Source organism: Hippoglossus stenolepis, chromosome 16, assembly GCF_022539355.2.
Source record: "Hippoglossus stenolepis isolate QCI-W04-F060 chromosome 16, HSTE1.2, whole genome shotgun sequence".
NCBI lineage: Eukaryota > Metazoa > Chordata > Actinopteri > Pleuronectiformes > Pleuronectidae > Hippoglossus > Hippoglossus stenolepis.
In genome coordinates, this window is record NC_061498.1 from 17508606 (window position 1) to 17531475 (window position 22870).

The 22870-nt window shown below is 40.7% G+C and overlaps 1 protein-coding gene across 1 annotated transcript in view; it reads left to right on the forward strand.

Moving 5' to 3' along the window:
- Positions 1 to 3364: 3364 nt before the first annotated feature.
- si:ch73-281f12.4 (Ras-associating and dilute domain-containing protein-like) overlaps positions 3365 to 22870 on the forward strand; it is a 30852-nt gene continuing 11346 nt past the window's right edge. The window contains exons 1-11 of the mRNA XM_035181328.2: positions 3365 to 3976; positions 5632 to 5970; positions 6406 to 6641; positions 9733 to 10061; positions 12721 to 13416; positions 13620 to 13657; positions 14154 to 14320; positions 14410 to 14522; positions 17735 to 17954; positions 18444 to 18616; positions 22701 to 22845. Coding sequence (XP_035037219.1) covers positions 3849 to 3976; positions 5632 to 5970; positions 6406 to 6641; positions 9733 to 10061; positions 12721 to 13416; positions 13620 to 13657; positions 14154 to 14320; positions 14410 to 14522; positions 17735 to 17954; positions 18444 to 18616; positions 22701 to 22845 — 2584 coding nt within the window. The 5' untranslated portion in view covers positions 3365 to 3848. The remainder of the gene's footprint in view (positions 3977 to 5631; positions 5971 to 6405; positions 6642 to 9732; positions 10062 to 12720; positions 13417 to 13619; positions 13658 to 14153; positions 14321 to 14409; positions 14523 to 17734; positions 17955 to 18443; positions 18617 to 22700; positions 22846 to 22870) is intronic.

The following is a 22870-nucleotide window of genomic DNA, read 5'->3' on the forward strand; positions in this document are numbered from 1 at the left end:
GATTTGGTCATTATCTCTAGATAATTAGATTGCATGCAAATTTATTTAAGAATATGCACCATGAAACCAAAATATCAATTAATATATTAAGGTTTTTAATTGTTTTATATTTATATTTATATATACTAGTACTTTTATATTGTCTATATAAACTCCTGTGGTTCTCCAACTGGAGTTCACAGTTTACCAACCTTTTTATTCATATAATTTATGACCACACAAAAATAAAAATTACCATTATCATTATTATCATTTTAATTATTAGAATTGTTATTATTATTTCACTTAGCTTTGTTTGGGTAGATTGTTTCATGGCAGGAAAACTGAACCAAACCAAACATTCATATTGTTCACCTTTCTTCTAGAGAAGATCCATTCTTTCCATAAAACCTTGGTAACATGAGAGAACCATCGTTCACAGTGTGACTGATGATCAGCAGACTGAGTGGAACCCGGAGCTGTGCAGCATGTCAGAGCCAAACACCAGAAACAGGCTGTTTGCAGAATCGTGTCTCGATGCTTGTCTGACCTGAATCTCACAATCTCCAAACCACTTGCTGTGCACAGCAGCTGCAGGTAGAGCTAACTCACATCCGCCTCAAACCCTGTTACTCAATACCACAACAACTGTGTGTGTGTGTGTGTGGGTGTATGTGTGTGTGGAACTGAGACCTCACTCTGGTTTGTGAAGTGCTTCAGTTAGTTTTATAATGTAGTTGTTAGCAGATATATGTATTATATAGTATTTATATATTTGTTAACATGAAAAACTCTGTGAGCTGTGTCACACCCTGGAAATACCTCATCCAGTTTTCAGAGGCAATGCTGACAGAGTGCACAATCTGTTTTGGTCTTGCTGCAATATTTTCCCTTTCATTCTAATTTGAGGAGGATTTTGTGTGAATATACAGTAAATACAAACAGTCTTGTCATTGTTAATTATTTTGACTTAAAACAAGCAACACATTCTCACATTTGAGAAGCTGGTACATAATTTGTTTGCTTTTTAATCATTCAGCTATGTAGTGGGTCTATTAATATGAAAAGTGTCGTCATCTGATAAATTGTATGCATTAAATGGAAATACTAGCATCTCTAAACTGTAAAATACATGATTCAATGTACAGCTTTTTGACAAATATTCTGTAACGAAAAATACAACATTAACATTTGATAAAAAAAATCTGTCTTCACAATGACTTTGTTACCCCCCACTTCAAATTGTTATCATTAAACATTAGCACAATATTAACATAGTAGCTCTAAGTTTTACTGTAAATTAGACTATCAGCATTTCATATATGCTGCTACACAAGTTTTTTCACATTAATGTAATCTGCAGATTTGTGTAATTTAGGGTAAGTGCCACTAGGCAGCGCTCCTGCTGCAAACATGCACAAATAAACCTCAATGGACTTTACATTGGTTTGTAGATAGTTTTGTAAGCATGTTTTGAAATATTACCAACAGCACAATGAAACAATTATAGCTACAAACTTCAAAACTGCATATTACTTTTTTTTTTATTGATTTCCTTCTTTACATTCTTCACTTCATGTGATTATCAATCATCTGATGTGTAGATAGGAATTGATTCTACAAATGAAATTGAATTTGAAAGCACTCAGAGCCTATAAAATCAATAAGGATTAATGACTCTTTAGATTCATTAGTCTAAAAAAGAAAATGTTAATATATTTTAATCATCTATTTACACATTGATTAAAATTCATATAGAAAATATACAGGATACCCCCCCCCCATTTACATGCATTGGTTAAAAAAAAAAGATTCAAAATGGCTAAATACAATATTAAGATTTAACAGCAAATGCTCCAGATATCTTATAGATAATTTTTCACTGCAACAAGTTGCTTCTTCTTCTGGTAAATGTGTTTCCTCCATATCCTTGGCACCATGTTCTTCCCAAGTTAAGTTGATCTTGGCTCATTTGTCTCATGTCAGAATCAGGCAACAACAGTTTTCTTTTCCTTGGAGGAGTCCATGTCACCCGGAACTTTGGGACACAATCTGCATAAGACCAGCTGTGACTGTCACCTGATTTGTGTAATAACAAGGTTTTAATTAGGCTAACAAATGTCAAATAGCCTTTTAAAATCAGTTTTCCTCCAGCTTTCAGAACTGCATTGGTCATGAAATCTGTTTTTGTGTTGTACTGTTTTGACTTGCATGAAACCTGCAGCTTTTGTCCGCTTTTGAATGTCCTTCTGTGGCCTCCTGGAGACCAAAATATTGAATATATCCATTTCCATTGACAAACATGAAGAGGCGGGGTTTATGACCTATAGTGCAGCAAGCCACCAGGGGGCAATCCAGATGATTTGGCTTCACTTTTGGGTAGCTACCATGTCGTGTGTCTTATTTACAGTCCCCGGCTGTGTCTCAATTCAGGTGAAGCATCCTTCAAAGGCTGAATTTGAAGATCGATTGTGTCACATCTGCACAACTAGGCCGTCCCATTTCGAAGGCTCCTTCAAATGCATCTTTTCATCCCGGAGAAATGAGGGCTCCAATGGCTCCTACGAGCTCCAACGGGCTCCAACGGGCTCCAACGGCTCCTACGGGCTCCAACGGGCTCCAACGGGCTCCTATGGGCTCCAACGGGCTCCAACGGGCTCCAACGGGCTCCAACGGGCTCCAACGGGCTCCAACGGGCTCCCAACGGGCTCCTATGGGCTCCAACGGGCTCCAAGGGGCTCCAACGGGCTCCAACGGCTCCTACGGGCTCCAATGGGCTCCAAACGGCCCTATGGGCTCCAACGGGCTCCAAACGGGCTCCCACGGCTCCAACGGCTCCAACGGGCTCCAACGGGCTCCTACGGGCTCCAACGGCTCCAAACGGGCTCCTACGGGCTCCAAGGGGCTCCAACGGGCTCCAACGGGCTCCAACGGGCTCCAACGGGCTCCAACGGGCTCCAAAAACAAAACAAAAAACATGGGACATTAAAACAACAATAAGGGCGGGATGAGCGGAAATCCTCTGTAGACATGACTGTGTCATTTCGGTCCAGGAGGCGGTCTAGGAGGCGGTCTTTGTGGCCAGGGTAGACTGGTCCTCCGAAGGATACGGCCCCCCCCCCTCAGCTTGTGTGAATGTGCTGTTGCAACATTGACTGAACATGGACTTTATCATTTTATTTACTCCATGGGAGAGAAAATTGTATTTCTGGATGTGTGTGTCACTGCTGCTGTAGGGGCCCCAGAAAGTGTTGTCTCGGCCCTGGGCCCTCTGTGTGTCTGTGTGTGTGTGCGTGTGCGTCGTCCCGCCTCTTTGCTGACCACGCGCGTGAAGCCGCAGTGACGTCAGCTGTAGTAGCAGCTCGCGAGCAGGTTCTTTCATTCAGTCCGCTCGCGCTCCCTGAGATAACGGACCTCACCGGTTTACTTCTTCACATGTAAATAACGGACCGGGACGTTTGTTTGTTTGTTTGTTTGTTTTCTCGGTCAGGAAGGAACTCGCGGTGGGAGAACATGCCTCCTCTTCCTCCGAACATTAATCTCAGTTTGGATTTTACCTCCAGGAAAACTGTTGCGGGAGTTTAAACCGGACCGACCTGTGAGGGAATGTGACGTTAAACGAGCTCCTTTCAAAACCTCACCAACACATTTAACATATTCCTCATCTTCTCTTCTCTTATGGACATGGAGGCACAGTTGGAGTATTTACGCACTTTGTTGTGAATCTGCATTTTGTTTTTCCTCTGGAGGTGGACTCTTCCCATCCCGGGAAGTTCTCATGACTTCACACCGCTAGCTAACGGCGAACAGTAGCTATATTCTGCTAATGTGAGCTGTGTTCATGTGTTTGTGTGAGACTGGGAACCACCATGATTTCAGAGGAGAGAAGCAGCCACGTCAATAAACAAGCCCTGAACTTCCCTGTGGGTTTACTCATCCGCTCCCCGAAGAGGCGACTGGCCAAACTGGGCAGGAAACCCAGCAATGGGTCTGTGCAGTAAGTCTGAGTGCTTCTCTCTGTTTTAACACATACATCTGCTTTCTACTGGCACCAGTTAAACACCGGGAAAACACAGTGTATTGTAGTTGTTAGATGTGGTCAAATATTCTCATCAATTCATCATTTCAGTCATTTCCAACACTGAATATATTCCAGTTTCTGCCAGGGCTGGGCAATAAAACAATGTATTTCTCACCAATAGCAAGATAACAAAGGTCCAATATATATTTATATCGATATATGATGCTAATGCATTGCGCAAACTCCAGCTATAACACACATTTACTTCAGATTAAAGTAATATATTTTGCTGTTTATTGGGTGATTGTCATAAATAAGAATTTAAAATAAGTCTTAAAATGAAAGTGACATTATAATGTGACTTATATGGTGATAATTAACTTTATCTACTTATATGGACATTTTTACATCATCCAGCCTATACTTTTAAGATGTGGTCAATTATATCTGTATTGTGAGATGCTTTCTACTTTGAAATCTCCACATTTCAGAGATGCACTTTTCAGTCTCGGAAATAACATTTTAAAGTAAAAACATATGAGGGTCTAAAAATGATGATGCTCTGACTACAAAGTAAAGCTGCAACCAGGAGTCGATTAACCAGCGACAATATTTCTAATCGATTGATCGTTTCAGTCATTTTCCGTAACTGAACGTATTCTAGTTAACCCTAAACAATTTAACTGCATCATCTTGAGCTGTGGCTGATGTTTGGATGTTTTATAGAAGGGCTGGGTGATGAAATAATATCACTAACAAAGGTTCAATATATATCAATGTAATGCTGATTGTGTAAGTGAGGAGTTTTAATTAGCTGTTTATCAAGTTTATTGAGTTAACCCAAGTACTGCATGCAACTTATGTGCTGTATTCTGCTGCTGTAACATTGCAAATTTCCCCATTGCGGCACTAATAAAGGACTTCTTATCTTATCTTAACTTTGACTTAGACACATTACCCTCTAAGTTTAAAAATCTTTTATATTCAGTTTTCATAGATCTGTGTCAGTACTTTAAACAGCTTCCTTTTTGTTATTCCTATATGTTTTAATGCATTTTCTATTTGTTTTGGTATGTTTTGTGTGTGTTATTTGTTCCTGCTTGTATTTATGTTCGAAACTTCTTTACTTAATTGTTGCTCATCTTGACCAGGGCTCACTGGCAGAAGAGATATTACATCTTAATAAGGACTTTCCTGGTGAAAAACTTCAGGTCTTTTAACAATTTATTGGTCAAATGATTAATTGATTCATGGTAAAATAAGTAGTTGATTAATCCAAATATTATTGTTAGTTGCAACCCTGATGAATAGTTATTACATCTGGGAAATAGTGATTGTAAAACTGGCTGCTTTTATTTGGTGTAAACTGATAATGTTTGCTGTTTGGACTGTTGCTTGGCGTTTTCTGATGTATAACAGGCCATATACAAGAACATTGATAATGAGAGATAACTGTTGAAGCTTTAAGTCACTGTCTGCAGGAAGATACTTGACTAGTTTTGAGAGTATGATCAGTCTGGATGTACAGAACCGACACATATGCTGCATGCACATGCTGGCTGTGTATATCATTGTGTTTATTTAAGGGTTTCCACATAAAAGTATTCACTCTCCTCTCTGTTCTGTGTCAGGTCCAACACCTCAGACAACACTGTGCGGTCCACAGAGAGTGTTGGTGTCCGGCAGCCGGCCAAGAGTAAAATCCGCCGCCACAACAACAGGCTTTCATCTGTTTTTAACTACAGCCCCAACCTGCGGGACAGTGGACGCCGTGACCAGGCGCAGTGCGGCGGGAGCCTCGGTGGAGATCAGCAGGCTGCAGACGACCCAGCTGAGCTGTCCAGCCAAATGTCTGTCCCTGGCATCCTGAAGATCTTTGGCAGTGACATCTGTCAGGGGACCAACTACAAGAGTGTGCTGGCCACCACTCAGTCCAGTGCAAAGGAATTGGTGAAGGAGGCCCTGGACAGGTGAGAGCTCTCAGTGTTACATCATTATCTGAGTGATATTTTAGATTTCACATGGTGCTGTAGCAAGATAAACTCCACTGGGATCCAGAATCAGTTCAACCTAAACAGATTCTGTGAGAACTGAATCAATTAAAATCTCCCAATTTTGAAAATAATATATATATTTTTTTACTGTTTGACAATGTGGAGATGCCACATGGACCTCAGGAGTGTTTTTCACTGATTGATGATTCATGAGTTATTCAAACTCGGAGGGATTTCTTCAGGGGACCCTGAATGTCTGTACAAATTGTCATGGTGATACATCCTATAGTTTTTTTGAGATAATTCAGTAAAAAGCTTAGAGGTAAAGTACAAGAGTCGTCCTGGCCTAAAACAGCTTTTATCTTCTATTACCTCCCATAGTCCTCCTGACAGTTTTTCTACTTTGTTCAGGTACTGTCTGGAAAAAGAAGACCCCACTGACTATGTTCTCTGCGACGTCATTGGCAAGACGGGCGCAGATAACCACTGGAAGAGGGAGTGTTTTCGTATTGTCGGGGACAACGAGAAGCCCCTGATGCTGCAGTCGCTTTGGAAACCCAAGGAAGGTTTCTCCAGGCGCTTTGAAATCCAGCTGAGAGCGAGTGTTGAAGAGCAAAGTTTGAAGGACAGAGACACAGTCACAGCAGGTACATGCGTCTGCTGACACCTTCATACTGTAGGACCAGGTTTCATCTTTTAAAAACACAAATCTGATCATTTTAAGTGACTACAGTAGTAGTAGCTACAAGCCCGGACTCTGACGTTCTCTGGCCGGGGTAATCAGTCACTCAGTCTCTGCAGTGGTGGCATGGGGAGCCTTTATCCTGGTCTCTTATTGCAGGCTATCAGCCCTCATTGTCCAGCTTATCACCAGCCAGACCAGGGGAGATGGCAGGCATGTGAGAGAGGTCAGGAGGAAAACAAAAGCTGCACTGAGGGATAGAGGAGGTCAGCGCGTCCCCACTCTTATCTTTGTTTTATTGGAAAGGGCCCATCGTGGCCCTGTGAAGCAACCCTTCCCACTGAGCTTGTAGCTGCCAAAAAGTGGACCCCCAATGTTGTGTTATTATTTCTATCACAGCTCACTTCCTGCACACTGATGCATGCACCCCCGTTGACTTTAGCACGTTTGTTGTGGTTCTCCTCTTGCAGTCGACCGATCTGCTGCTCCGCTGATACTAGCTTTCAATAAATATTTGTCTTGGTACTGCTAATACAATGGAGCATCCTCCAGATCGCAGCTGCCTGAAAACAGCAAAACTCAAATTAGAGCTCTGTTGCACATTCAACATAATTTGTTAATCACACATTTAAACATGAGAGTTAAATGATTATTGCTTTACCTATATGTTAAAACATATGTTTGACTTACACCAACCAATCAGTATCTGCCGGGAATCCCCAGCATGAACACATTTAATCCAGGAAACGCTAGAAAATCTAAATTTTGATTTGAATGTCTCAAAAAGTAAAATGACATTCATTTTCCACTTCCTCTTTTTTTGAATAAAATGTTCTCAATTACAAACCTTTTAAATAAATGATATAATATTCTTAAAGAAACCTGTGAAATGCTAATCTGATTATTGACGGTATTTACTAACCAAGTATTACAATGCTGAGATTTCAGGAATGAAGTTGTAAATTAATGAGAAAAATAAGAATCTTTAATTTCCAACCAGCATCCAACAGAACAGTTTTTCTGTGTGTTTTTTACACAATCCTTTAAAAAGTCTTGATTCTTATGCTAATGTGCCAAGAGTCCACACTTCTTTTGTTGTGAAACCAATTATAAAGTATCACAAGATGCTCCACACTCGTCATTTAAATGCAGGCAACAGGCTGATTTCCTGATTGTCCCCTTTTAAAATGTCATGTAGCCAAAAATGTATTCATTATATATTTTATTTATTCTCGATTCTCGATTTTTTTCTCCTAAAATTTAGACTTTATTTTTATTTATTTACTATATTTTATGACTTTTACTTATAAAACTTAATTTCTACTTTATTATTGTTGAGTCACAAGTTTTACGTACTACATATATTGTTTTTAATTAAATGAATCACATGTAACCTTAATACTTTGTATTTACATCATATACTGTATATTGAAATTATATTAAGAAAAAAGGTGCGGTGGTATTTGGAGTTTTTACTTTTTCTGAGAAACATTAGATAATTTGGTAAATTCACTTTTTTGATAAGCATCACTGTAGATGAGACATTTTTTTATTGATAGACAAACATTGAGATAAAAATGATTTGAAGAGTATCTGTGTTCAAAGGTTTCCCTCCTTTTCCTTCTCCGGTCACTGCCCTGTGGATGGGGGTGGGGGTGCTGCCTTTTACCTCCACTGGTTTTCTAGGCCCTCCGCCCGTTGTATCACCCGGGTGCTGAATAATATGGAAAACACCCATTTCCACAGCTGATAAGAGCGGCAGAGCTGCGGTGTGAAGTCGAGCTCTGTGGACATTCCACGGTGCTTAATGGCTCCAAATGAGCTGAACAGTGTTTGTGTTACGTCAGTGGCCGACACAGTGGCTGTTGGTATCAGACAGAGGTGGCCACATCTCACTTTCCCCACACATTTCCTCTCTTTCCTCTGCTTGTGTTTCATTTGACTTGGTGCCAGTGCTCTGAACGATTGTGTTCGAGTCATGTTCGATTTTGGGGTCATTTTTGGTCATCATGTTAAAGTCTATGGGTCCGTGCTGACAACTGTTGTGGCCTGAGGCATTATGGCATCCGGTTTTCCAATTGTCCGTCTGTCCCATTTTCGTCAAAGGCCAAGATCAGGTGTTGACATTTTATATCCAAAAGGGTCAACTTCTTCGTGACATCATAATGTTCTGCACAATCACTTAACTGGCTGCAAGTCAGCAACAGAAGGGCAGATTGTGAAATGTGCTTTTCTGAGATAATTTAGTTGGTAAATCTTTTTCAGTATTTTGTCTACTTCTGGGGCCTTTTTCTCTGGTTTTGTTTTGCTCTCGTCTCCTCAGACGTTAGTCACCAAACACTGTGACGACAGGTAGAGAACATGGCATTTTTGTCTGTATCTACATAGGTTGTCAAAAGAAAATATCTTACTGAGAAAGGATAAAGGAGTGTCTCAGTGTTTCAGGAATGTAAAAGACACATTAATTGGTTCGATACAAAATATTGATGGTTCACATTTTTGGCTTGTGTTGGAAAATAATCATATTTGCTATTTTAGAATTGCATTTCTGGGTGTATTAACACAAAGTATAGTGCCATTGATGCAGTGAGTAATGGTGTGGGCTTGTTAAAATTTTGATTAAATGTTACTTACTCCAATAAGTATTCAGAATTAGATATTGGCTATTCTTTTTTGCAGTACAAACTCACTTGATTATTTTGAAACTGAAGAAAACTTTAAATGTGATGATTCCCAGGCAAGTTTAAAGCATCTTTTTTCTATAATTTCTAAGCTGATTAATAGAAGTTTAATTGTGGCATGTAAAGAACAGATTTTGAATCCCAGAAGGAGTGTGAATTGCGGCAATCAGGCACTAAAAGTACTTTGCACCTAATACTTATCAGCTCCTCAGCTCCATCTTCAACTCTGTTGAGGAGGTCCCTCAGTTTAAAATATATGAACACGCAACTGTTAATTTGTCATATTAAATTGTGGAATGTAAAGAACAGATTTGCAAGAGGCATCACTCAGAGAGGTCATCATGGTCATAACATGCTGTCCTCTCGTCAACCCAGGCATCAACGCTCAGGCTCGTAAGCTGCAGAAGAGCCGCTCCAGAGTGACCTCTCTGTTTGTGGATGGCAGCGGGGATGATGTGGATCGACTCGGGATCTGGAGGAGCCTGAGTGAGATGGATCTGTCTGCGATGGGGAAAGAGGCCAGCCGGGCCCAACAGAGTGCCCTCAGAGAGGATCCGGAGGCCGAGGCCGACAAGGAGGTGCTGCGACTCGGTATGGAGAAGGAGGAGACTGAGAGCAGTGACGACAACACCACCCAGTACTCCATTCATCCGCCCTTTGACTTCCCGTACTTCCTCCTGCTGCAGGGCTACAGTCACCGACAGGTGAGAGAGAGAGGAAGGGTATTCATGAAAAATTACTAATTTGCCAATTTACAGAGATGTAAAATGCCCATTTAACAAAGATTCGTCAAAATTGGAGGAACAGACTTATTCTGATTGTTGTGGCTGCTCGTAAAGGCTCTAATAAAATATTTTCAACATGTATGAAGACTGCTGCATAATCATCTGTATAGTTACCTGAAATGCACTATACTTCCAATAATAATTCTTAGCACAAATATTTATATTTAATTGACAACTATTTTGATTCTATATATATACCTTTTTGTAAATAAGGTCTCAAAAAAGCACAGGGTTTTTAATCCTTTTTTATTGCGTTCAATATAACTGGGGAAACAATTGACCATCAGTGTTTACTGAGAATGAAAATAATATACATTATTATATTATATATTTAAAATGAATGAGTTGTGTGGTAAAGAATGAAATTAAATTAAAGGGTACCACACATTTATCCTTAGTTTATCCTAGAGTAAATTCTTAGTGTAAGGGGAGAACTTCTCATTCAAATAGCTGTTATAATTACGTCACTTAAGACCACACAAGGCGTTTGAGTGTGTCTTGGCAGTGTGTCGGCTGGCGGAGGCAAACACGAGCTTAAAGGGTGACAAGGGGTGAAAGACACAACAGGGTGTGAACATGTTCACGGCTCAACTGGATCCCAAAACGGAAAGAAAAGTGACTTCCACGCAGGACGGGATGTCTGTCATCATGTCCCAGTGAAAGGACGAGGAACAAGGGACTGAGTGTTCACAATTCAGGCAGAAGGAAACCTGCACAGGACGTTTAAAAGAATGAGATAACCCTGATTAAAGACACAACGGAGAGGTGGATAAGCAACAGGAGCTATTCTTAGAGTACGCTGTATAAACACAGTCTGTTGGGGTTGTGTTTGTGGGGGAGGAGGCCACTTAAACTGGGGTTTTGTGCTGTAATCTACATACCAGGGTTTGAAAATATGCCTCAATTAAAAACAAAAATATCACCTCTATCTCTCGTCCCTGTGGATGTGAGCTGCAATTTGTTTCCACAGCTCATTTTTCTCAGTAAAACCAGTGTGAGGCTGTGGCTTTGGCTCCACTCATTTACCAGGAAAAGGAAGTGCTTTCTCGCAATGTTGTTTAGTAAATGCTGAGTGTGCAGAACAACTGGTAGGAGCAGAGCAGGCGTAATCTTGCTTTGTAACAGTAGGTCAACTCAGAGGGAAAGCAGAGGAACAGGCAGGTTTGCTGCACATCAGTGGTCATAAAACAGGAAACAGGTGTATTCAGAGCTTCAAAAGTTTGCTTCAGAGAATGTGTCATGACAGATTGACTGGGCCAACATAATACAATTGGGGATGCAATCAATTATTGTTTTTTCTTATCAATTCATTTTTTTCCCGATTAATCATTTAGTTTATGAAACATAAAAATAAATGTCAATTATTTCATCTGAACATGATATTAAAAAAACTGAGTATGTAAAAAGTTCTATAGGGTTGTTTTACATTAAAATGGACACCAAGGAGGTAAATGGGACTTTATACTGATATTTGCTGTCTTGCATTGAGATTTCTTTTATCCACCTTTGCATGTCAGAAATAACAAACAATGTGGAGACTCTACCTTCACATTCAGGCTGCTGACATGTTCCTTACCACCGGCTCCTCAGGCTGCTTGGGTCTGAGCAGCTTAGTTGACAGTATCATCGCCTGACTAATAGTCTTAATGCAGTGACCCTCATGTCACGGACATCACCGACGTCTCACTCTTAAGCCCTTCCATTCCTGTCTCGCCGCATGCTGCCTGTGCAGGCTGTGCTTAACACCACCTGCTCCCACTGATGTTCACATGCACGCGGCTGGTTCATTTCCAAAATGTTACCCAAGTAAGTCAGTCCCATCATACGCAGGATTAAATGAGATTTTAAAAGATTTGGTGATCAGAAAATGTACCTGCAACTATTTGAATAATTTAATTATTATTTATTTTTCAAATAGCAACAGTTAAATTTGAGAATAACAGCATCTTGAATGTGCCTTTTCATTCTTCTTTATTATATTAAATATTTCTGGTTTTTGGATAAAAAAAAGTATCTGGAAAATGTCACTTGGGCTCTAGGAAAATATAAAAAAAAACATTAAAAAAATTATTTTATATGTTATATATCTATAACAATTACCATCACTAACATATGGTCGATAATCAATTAAAAGAAGATTAAATGGCAGATAAATCCGCAATAGAAAACAAGTCAACAAATTTGATTAACCAATTATTTTAATAATCTCTGATTTGTTTTAAATCATTTTTCAAGCCAACTGCCAACAATTGCTATAAACAGCTTTTTTACATGTGAGAATTTCTTGCTTTCATTCCAGTACATTCTTGCACAATATTTTAAGGTGTTGATGAATTGGTCAGAAAAAACAACACACTTAATGATGTCACCTGCTGCTGTCTGATGTCGTGATGTGATTTTTATCATTTTCTAATTGTTTAATGTTTCATAGACCAAATGATTAATTGAGAAAATCTGAATGATATTCAGTAATATCAAAGAAATAAGGAAGTGCTCTGATACTTTTTATGATTTATTTGTCATAAAACATAATTAAAGAAAGTGAAATATATATGAATTAAAAACAATCTTCTTGCAGGATTTTGTCATCTACCTGATGAGTGGGACGACCACCATCTTCGGCTGCTGCAGGGAGCACAGTAATGGTGAGGATGAGGAGAGGCTAAAGGTCGACATCCTTCTCTTTGCTCCTGATGTGTTGCCTCAACACTGCTGTGTCAGACGCTTGGACTCTCACAACCAAACCTCCACTGGGGAGCACAGAAAGACATTGACAATGCTGAAGCCCCTCCACGGTGCTCCTGTGACCAGGAATGGTTTTCTACTTAAAGAGGAGGTGGAACTGAACCCCGGGGACCTGGTGGGTTTGGGAAAACACTACCTGTTCATGTTCAAGGATCCTACCAGCTCACCTGGATCCCTCCAGACGCCTCCTTGGATGACAAGACTCTGCCCAAACTCTGATACAAAAGCGTCATCCTCTTGTTTCTCGTGTGGCTCCCCCATCGCCACGAAAAGGCTCCAGAGGAAGCCTTTGCCTCCTCGCTGGAGGGACATGGAGGGCACAGAGGCTTTGCTAAGCTACGAGCTGGAGCAGGAGGAACGAGTCCTACAGGAGATTTTGGAAATGTTGGACCCCAGTGGGAATGAACCAAAGCTGACTCCTGCTTTCCTGCTGAGCCTCTGCATCCAGCACTCAGCCTCCACGTTCGAGCTGACGCACCTGAGGCAGCTGCTGCTCCGGATTGCCAGTCAGATCCAGCTCATCATGTGGGTAAGGATGAATCGCTGCTCTTTCTCTCTGTCATCAGATAACTTGCCTTTGTGTAAGTGAATAGCAAGTGTTAATGTGTGTGTTTTCGGCCCCATATCCCAGAAGAATGAAGAAGCAATCAAATGTCTCATCAGAGTGGAATGTACATTGAAGTTTACTGGTAAATATCTGCGTGAAATCAATATTTGTGTTCACTCTGTTAGGAGAAGACAAAGGAACTCGCAACCATGCAGCCAGAAAAGTGAGTAGACAACTTGAACACTACTAAGTGTTTTCAGAGTGTCCCAGTAATACATTACAATGAGCAGCCACTGCCTGCGATTATACATGACACTCAACACGATCTGAATAAAAGAGGAATTAGAGTCTGATTTACAGTGAGGTATCATGAATGCAGGTTGTGAAGATTTCTCACTGTGTCTTCTCTGAGTAAAGTAGAAGCATCTGAGAGTTTTCTTGTGATCACGATGTTGCTTGGATCAGATTTAGTCCATCTCAGCAGATGAGTGAAGTTACCAAAGGCTAACAAACTCAATCTTCAGTGTCATGCGACATGTATTGGTCTGTAACAGGAAGTGAAAGCGTTGATGTTGATCAAAAAACATGAACTATGAAATGTCTCTAGATTTCATCCTCTGACAAAACAGTTCATGTCTGTGAAATGTACAACTGCTTTTAAGATTTCACATTGATCAGATCAAGCATTGATCTCACACCTGGCTGTCTTTTTACACCAGGAGCTCCAGTGACAGGGAGTCTGATCATCTTCAGCCCAGCACAGAGGAGCTGATCCCAGATCTGCAGCCCCTGGTGCTGTGGATGGCCAACTCCATTGAACTGCTGCACTTCATCCAGCATGAAGTCCCTCAGCTGCTGCCCTGGAGGCAGGACCACGAGGGCGAAGGTGGGTATAACATCTGCCCAGATCACAGCTGTTGGACCTGCAGTCTGGGTCTGCTATTAAGATTGGTGTTTCATTTTATTTTTGGCCAGGTGTGTTGGACTCTGAGATGTCATCCACTCGAACGGCCTGTGAGGAAGCCATGACAGTCGTGGAGGAAGTCATCATGTTCACCTTTCAGCAGTCTGTCTACTATCTGACAAAGGTTGGCTGCCACATATCAATGGAACACCAGTATAATATAGAATTTGTATGTTTTCGGATTGTCTGTCCATCCCATTCTAGTGTACATAACAAATTTCATTTAATTTCATAACAATTTGGCAAAAATCTGCACTTGGACTCACATTATAACTGATTATTCTGTGGTCAAGGTCATGGTGGTCTCACAAACATGTTATGTCCTCTTGAACGTCATATCTCAAGTCTGCCTATTGAGAATTTTGACCAGTTGTCACTTGGAGTCAAAGATTTATTGATGTATGTTGACTAAAACTGCACTGGTTGGAAGAGGCATACAACCCCCTAGGGCAGTAATACTAGTTGAAGCAGTTAGGTTTAAAAGAGTGTTGGTGTCTTTTAGATTTTTTTTTAAAGGAGTTAGCACGTCAGTCTTACACGTCCACGTTAACCTGCAGGACTTTCGGAATGCTGGTGTCACATGTTTACTCCAGTGCAGGAAATAAATGCAGCATCTCAGGACCTCTTTACAAAGAATCACAGCTGTCACAGATGATTACAGAAGTCTGTTTAATGTGAAAGAAAATTATTTTGAAAGCCTCATGAGCCAAAAGGGAGAGCCTGTATTGGATTGTGCAGGTTTTACAAGTGTTTCCGTCCTCATGAAGTCTTTTTCGCAAAAAAAGGATTGCGGGGGTCGTCTTTTAATCAAGGATGTCCTTTATTATGTTCCATAAGCTGCATGTATACATGCACGGCACAGCATAAAGTCATACAACACGTTTCACATCCTTTTGACCTGTAGAATTTGAGTGTCGGTCACATGTGAAGCAGGAAGTCGGACTGTGTAAACACGTTTTCTGTTTCCATTGACTGTATTCCAGAAAGAAAATACAGAAACAGAATGGAAACAGACTCTCAGTCAGGAAAAGCCTGTGAGATAGTGAGCACGGTATCTTTTCCACCAGCTGGAATATAAACAGAGACAATCTTGTCCCTCAAGGTTATTGAATGGTGGTTTATTGAATATTATAAACAGAATGATTTGGTAAGAACCACATGTTTTTGGTTGCCACGGAGATGTCTAATTTTGTGATTTGCTCTGTTTCTTCATTTTATAGCTGTGTGCAAGGCTATTTGCAGTTTGTTTTGCCACGTGTTTGCTTGCGTGTATCATCCGTAAAGCTGTCACATGAGAACTTCTCTTTCACTCTTTCATCTGTGTAACCGTCACTTGGAATCTGTTGTGCGTGAGGGCCACCTTCCCACATGTGTATCATAAATATCATAAATTTAATTAATTCTGTGGGAAACGCTTCACAGGCACTTGTACAGAGAGCAAACTGTAGCAAAATGTTGGCCATCCAGAATTACAGAACCTTTACTATAAATAGACTTTTTGTTTCACTCAGTTTCAAGGGGATGTACAAATGTGTGTTGAATTTTTTATTCTTTCAATACAGACCCCAATGGAAGCGTATGATAAAGAAAAACGGGACCTAAGATAGAGCCCTGGGGTACACCACAGGAGAAAAAATTATGAAAAGTAATTGATCTTCACTGATGCTGATCTGGGTTGCAGATATGATTTATGCCATTTAAAGGCCACGCTTACATCTGGACTCGCACTTTTCTAAGTCTGGTATGTCTTGATTTTCTTTGTGACACTTGTCAATGACAATAGTCAACCCTTCTGTTTTACAGCCCAACAGGAAACCAGGTTCCAGGTTAGATTTAAGCAGTTTTCCCACATTAACGTGGCTCATTAAAGGCCGTCTGGTTTCTGTAAAGTCAAGCCAACGTCATAGCACAGACTTGTAACAGCAGAGTCTGTAGAAACACCACCACCCTGCACAGTGACGGCCTGAGGAAGGGAGGGAAGGAAGCAGGGAAAGTCAATGCTGTTGTTTTAAAAGCTCATTTTTCTATTGCTTGTGCAGCAAAACAGTTAGGGAAAAAAGCTTTAATGCCTTTCAGTCAAATCGAGTTTCCTTATGCGGCTTTTTCAGAGGCAGAGTGTTTATGTATGATCTATTTAAGGTTGATAAGTCACTCAGCTCAAGCTTAGTTAACATATATTCTCCCTTACTTACAAAAATATATGTATCACCTGCATATATATGTATATGCATGTGTTTTGTTTTGTGGTAACTGGATAGAAAAACAGGAGAAGGATTCGCAGCTATGGGCAGCAGCCTGTTTCCTGTGAAGGAAGACAAACTGTCATCAGAGGAACACCCAACAGGGGGGAGGCAGGGGAGGAAGTATAAGGTCTTTCTGTTAATTTCCTGTGACCGATGACTGAATATTCGTAATGTACACAGGCAGTTTTTTCCACTTCTTCTTTTTCTTTGGACAAAGTTTATTTAAAATTAGAATAAAACTGGGATATAAATGCAGCTGCAGATGTTTTTTAAAATACATTCTCAGTCTTTCCTCTTATAAAACCCTAAGCCACTTACTGTCTCGCTGCACTCTGACTCCATGATAACAGAGCACAGCAGCACCTGTAGATCTGCTGAGCCTCGCTGTAAACTATCGGCTGACCTGTCGCCTCAGGCATGCAGGGTTATTGTCGACTTTATGGCTTCTCTCAGTTTGTCTGAGGTCATTATCTTACTCATGGTGAGTGAGTGAGAGTGTGTATGTGTACAATCACGGTGATGTCATGAATCTGAAACAATGGCAGAACTGTGTCAGAGGAAGGAGTCGTGATAAGAGCCGGATCTGTGTGAGAGCTGAAAAGGAGCTGAATGTTCAATAAAACTGATTCTGAAGCATTTGTTTGCTGAGCAGTAATGTTTCTCTTTACCTACCACTACGGTAGGTTTAGAGAAACATTACACTATGTAACTGTAGTGTAGAATCATTCATGTTGCTACAGTTGACCTTTGTGCTGTGAAACAAAAGCTTTCCTGTGAAGTTTCCTGTGTACTCAGTGAATGTTTTCCTCACTGTGATTCAGTATTTCAGTATTTTCTCTGCGTAGCAACACTAAACAAGATAACTCACTTTATTGTACTCTACTTAATACTATCAGAAATCATGTGAGGCTTTGGATAAAAGCATTCAGCTAAATGTAATGTAATGTAATGTAACTAATGAGCAATATCACTCAGACTTAGCATCACCGCTGGATTCTCATGGTCCCTCAGCAGTGACGATGGCGGCAAAAAGCATGTTCCTTAACATCTGGTTTGTCTTAACCAAATCAAATGTCTTCATCTCTCTCCGCAGAGCATGTATTCAGCTCTGCCTGGCCTGCTGGATGGGAACCCTTTCTCAGAGAGCGGTCAGCTGCGAGTGCCTGACGGACTCTGTGGCATCCTGGAAGTGCTGAAGGAGGCGATGAAGCTTCTCACAGCTTTCCAGGTGCATCCTGACATCTCATTACAGATCTGCGCCTACCTGTTCTTCTTCATCAACGCGTCGCTGTTCAACGCTCTCATGGAGAGAGGTAAACTCCCTGTCCCAGGAAACTTGGTAGATGTGTTTTAGATTTCGTTTGACGTTCGGTCGGTCCACTACTTTGATCCAGACTGTGTTATCGCATCATGTACAAATTTCATCCAGGTGATGTAAATATATGTTAGTGTGAATCATTGACTGTAAATAAAGATGACGACATGATGGCTCCCAAAAGTGAAGTCAAAGACTTCATTTCTGGATAATGGGTGGAAGTGGAGACATACCGTCCATCTTTATTTATAGCGTATCATCAGAATCTAAGTTGAGGATGACCAGCAGCTACTAGCATGAAGAAAAACCCTTTGTTTTGTTTCCAATTGAGCATCTTAGAATTAAAATACGTAGAGCACAAAACATTTAAACCCTCCAATGTTACCGAGGCTGTAACTGCTGTTGTTAGATTTTTTCCTGAACACCTGCATTTAAACACAAAAAATTATCTATTTCAAGACTAATCTAGGTGCAATTTGTTGTTCAGGATCTGTTGCTGGGTTCTACCAGTGGTCCCGAGGTGTTCAGATTCGGGCCAACCTGGACCTGCTGATGGACTGGATTCAGAGCACCGGACTAGGCGACCTGGCCACTGAGTACTTCCAGAAGCTCTCTGCTGCAGTCAATCTTCTGGCTACACCCAAAGAAACCCTCCTGCAGGTCAGAGGATGTCCCCTCCTCCTTCCCCTTTTGTCTCACCACAGGCGGGTTTAGCTTTGCAAGTTGAGTCATGTTTGCACACTGCTGGAATGTTTTCATTGTCTTAGAGGTGTCAGCAACATTAACTTTATATTTGTATTCATTGGGTGCAAAACTTTCTATATTTTGAAAATTTAGTTTATTTTACTTTATCCACAGCAGCATTTTACAGTAACTCAAACTTGCTGATAATGTTGACAAATGACACCATCAAATCTGGGGAGGCATGTTATTGTTTTATGGTTTATCCTACATGAGGAAATAACCTTCAGGAACAGAGCAAGTAAATACACTAATAGGATGAAATCATGACATCATGCTAATAAAGGTTTGGTAATCATTCATCCGAATGAAATCATTCAGAGTATGTAAATAATATATTATCAGCTAAAGCCCTTTTTATGGTCACTTAAGAGGAGTGGAAACACTTGGCCAAGAGCTTAAATGACACAGAAATACCTTCAGTGTAAAGGCATGTTAAACCTTTCATACCCAATCATTTAAGTGTATGTTCAGGAACATCAAATACGACTGCACATCACCTGAGCAGCAAGTTTATATTTGCTTTCACTAGTGTTTAATCTTCACTGTGCAGCCGTAGCTTGCCAAGCTAACACCTAATCCCTCTTGTCATAGTTACACAGTCAAACTCAAAGTGTACACTCTGCGCCACAGAAGGAAGCTGAGCTCTCACCTGGCTGAGTCGTAAAGAAACACTAGCTCATAAAACGAGGCAGGGACGACACATGTAGGAAAAAGATTAAACAAACAGTTGCATGAACCTACAAAACACATCTGATTTACAGGTTTATGGCAGCTGCAGATGACGTGAGCTCTGCCGAATGTTTTTGTGGTGAAGTCATGCGCTGCTCTTGTTTCCTGAAAGCCTATATAACCTCACACCAAGCTCAATATCTTAAAAAACAGTATATACCACAAAATATGTCTTTCACATAAGAGATGTCCTGTACAAATGCAGTGAAAGCGTATTCTTCATTGCCTCTTTAATATCAGGTATTTATTGAAACAGGATGTTGATTTGTAGCACAACCATAAACTTAGAATTAAAATGGACGTAGACTCCAGGTTCGGAAAATGAAGCCAATGCTGCAGTGCAAACATTTTCCTGAAGAGTTTATGATAATACTTTTACACTACAAAAAAGTGAATATTGCCTTGTGTGGGTATATGGATTACGCAGAGTATACATCAACCCTCCGATGCACCGCCAAACAAGTTATTTTTCATGTTTCTTTTAGATAGCAGCATTACATAAAAACACCTGAAAGGATTTCCCTGAAATAAACCTTTTAGATTTTGGTGTTTATCCAGATCAGGAGGCGGATCCAGGAATTTCTTCTCACTGTCTTTAACATGTGAGATAGTGCTTTTTTTATTTACATTTCCAAGGGAATAATTCATGGATCTAGATGAAGAAAGTCAGGTTTATTTAGGGGAATGATATCAATGAGTGTTTGTAATTTGGTGCAGCTTGATTTAATTAAGGGGAACAAGACAGCTTGATAAACAACATGCCTACTCACATATTCTACCATTACTGGCATTAACTCCTCCACTTCAGTTGTCATCGCTGCTCCCTTCATCTCTATCAGACATTCTCTTATGTATAAATACTTGACACACTTTCCATTATGTTAAAAACTGTTTCTTCTAATCATTGTTGCAAATATTTAAATTGTGTTGCTATGTTCAGTTACACGTGGCATCTTGGTCTTCTATCCGTCCTGGGAGAGGGATCTCTCACCTGTGGCTCTCTCTGAGGTTTCTATGTTTTCCCACCTGTCAATAGGTTTTTTTTGGTAGTTTTTCCTCACTCTTGTTGAGGGTTATGGACAGGGTATGTCGCACCTTGTTAAGCCCTATGAGACGAATTGCGATTTGTGAATATGAGCTATACAAATAAAATTGGAGTAACTGATTGATTGGGCCTTGGCAGAGGTGTGAGCTCTACCGAGTGCCATTCTAGTTTTTAGTTGAGTTCACTAAAATATCTGCAGAGACAGAGGAGGAAGTAAAGGAGCTTTTTAAATAAGAGTTAAACCTTAAGCAAGTCCAGTTGCCTTTGTTAAGCACTTAAGGTGCTGTTCTGTCTGGACCTTCAGACTTTTTAGTGTAGTTTGTAACCAAAATTATATGTGTGAGAGGTGCCTCAGACCATGTTCAGACCAGTGGACCAGGATTAAACTGAGCCATGGTTTGGTTCGTTTGCAGTGTGAAATCATCGTTTTTGGATAGTTCAGACAGTTCAGACTGTTGAGACAGCATTAAACAATGTTCAGTGTTCACCTCAGTTTAAATGGCAAGCATGTTAATATGATGCATTTGAGCTCGTGTGGAGTACTGAGGCTGAAGTTGGTGAAGTTGGTAGTAAAACCATAATGATATTACCGTTGCAACCAAATGAACCTCATGAACCGGTTCATTCATTTTCTCCATTCAAACACAAATACTACTACCTGCCAAACTGACAACACGCAGACATCAGACTCACGCCAGTCTACGATCCAATCACTGTCAAGTATAAGTAACGCAGCCCACGTAGGTGATTATGATAATTCTTTAGTGCTCACCCTAAATTACTATATGAAACCAAAACTAACCATATCAATGGTAAACAATGGAACAAATACATGACCCTTGGTTTATGTCTGTCAGGTATAAAAACAATCTTATAGATCAAGAAATGGGTTTTCTATATTAAGCATTCGAATTCAACCACAGGACTTATTTTAAGTCAAAATGATCCTCCTGTTTGGCAGCCCATATTACTGTGTGTAGAGGAACCAGGTCAGGTATGAGGCTTAGATTTTCACTCTGAGCTGACACCTGTTTTCACTGTATGACTCGCTGCCGTGTTACCACCATTAAAACTTCTGCGGGGGCATTACCCATCACCGGCTCACTCAAGACACAGCTGTCGGCGGCTGTGTCTCATCTGTTGGTGGGATTGGCTGGTAGCTGGGAGGCTAGTGGTTTTATGTGTCCCAGCCCTGGCATGAGATCACCCTGTGGCTGGAGCGACTGAGCACACACCCTTGACAGATTTTTGGTTTTCCATCTGGAGTTTTCTGGACCGGAGTGGCTCACTGGCACGATTGTAAATTACACTGGAGGGATGTGGCGTGGCTTGTTTTGCCAGCAGTTATGGAGTACACAACAAGTTATTTTAGGAGAAAATAGCTTTCAAACATCGACACTCAGACATAACAAAAAGAGCCGTTTCGAATCTTCTGCTGTTTATAAGCAGCGTTTAAACTTAACCCTCTGATGAGTCGAGTGTGGCCTCTGTGTTAGAGGAGAGGGGCAGGGACTAAGCAACATTAACTTATGGTTTCTGTTGTGGCACCAGCATGTCTGGGCAAAGTCTTAACTTCCACCAATTCAACTGGAAACAGATTGAATTAACCGTGTCACGTCCGTAATGTTTGTCTTGCAATAATCCCATGAATGTCGCCAGCTAAGGTCTCACCTGCTTCCTTGTCCTCAAGCTACTTTTACTTAGTCATCAAAAGATCAGATTTTGTCTTTCTGAAGTTTGAGCGATACAGTGAAATAATCAGTAAAAAGTTAAATTAAAGAGCACAGTAAACACATAAACACAGGATAGAGCTGTGAAGAAAAGCAGCATTGACAAGAGACAGTTTGAACTGTGACTGTTTTCTACAGCAGAAACGTTCCCATGAGGCTTTGTTACCACATCTGTCCCCGGGGCAACAGGGACAAAGGCGATTTACTACATCATGAATGTAAATGAGAGAGAAGCAATGATTTTCTTTCCTTTTATGGAAACAAGCACGTTGGCAAATGACTTGTTTCTCCCACACTGTCATTCTCACCATGTCAACAAAATTAACTAGAATGTCACTCCATACCTCCGCCAAGCCCCAGCAGTGTCTTAAATTCAATCAAGCTTCACCAAATTTCACAAATTCACTGATATCAGTCCCCCCCTTTTATAATTAAAGTCTTCATTTTTAAGAATAAGTTTGCCTTAGATGTTTTTTTGTTGTCGCTTTTTATTCAGGCATCATGGACGTCTCTCAAGACCGAGTTTGCTGCGCTGAACCCGGCCCAGCTTCACCATATGCTGAGGGAGTATACCTCAGGTAAAGCCTGTCCCAGCGGATGGACCCCGTCACTGGATGACGCTCAGGACGCTGTCAGGACAGGTGAGCGAGCGACATCCAGATACTG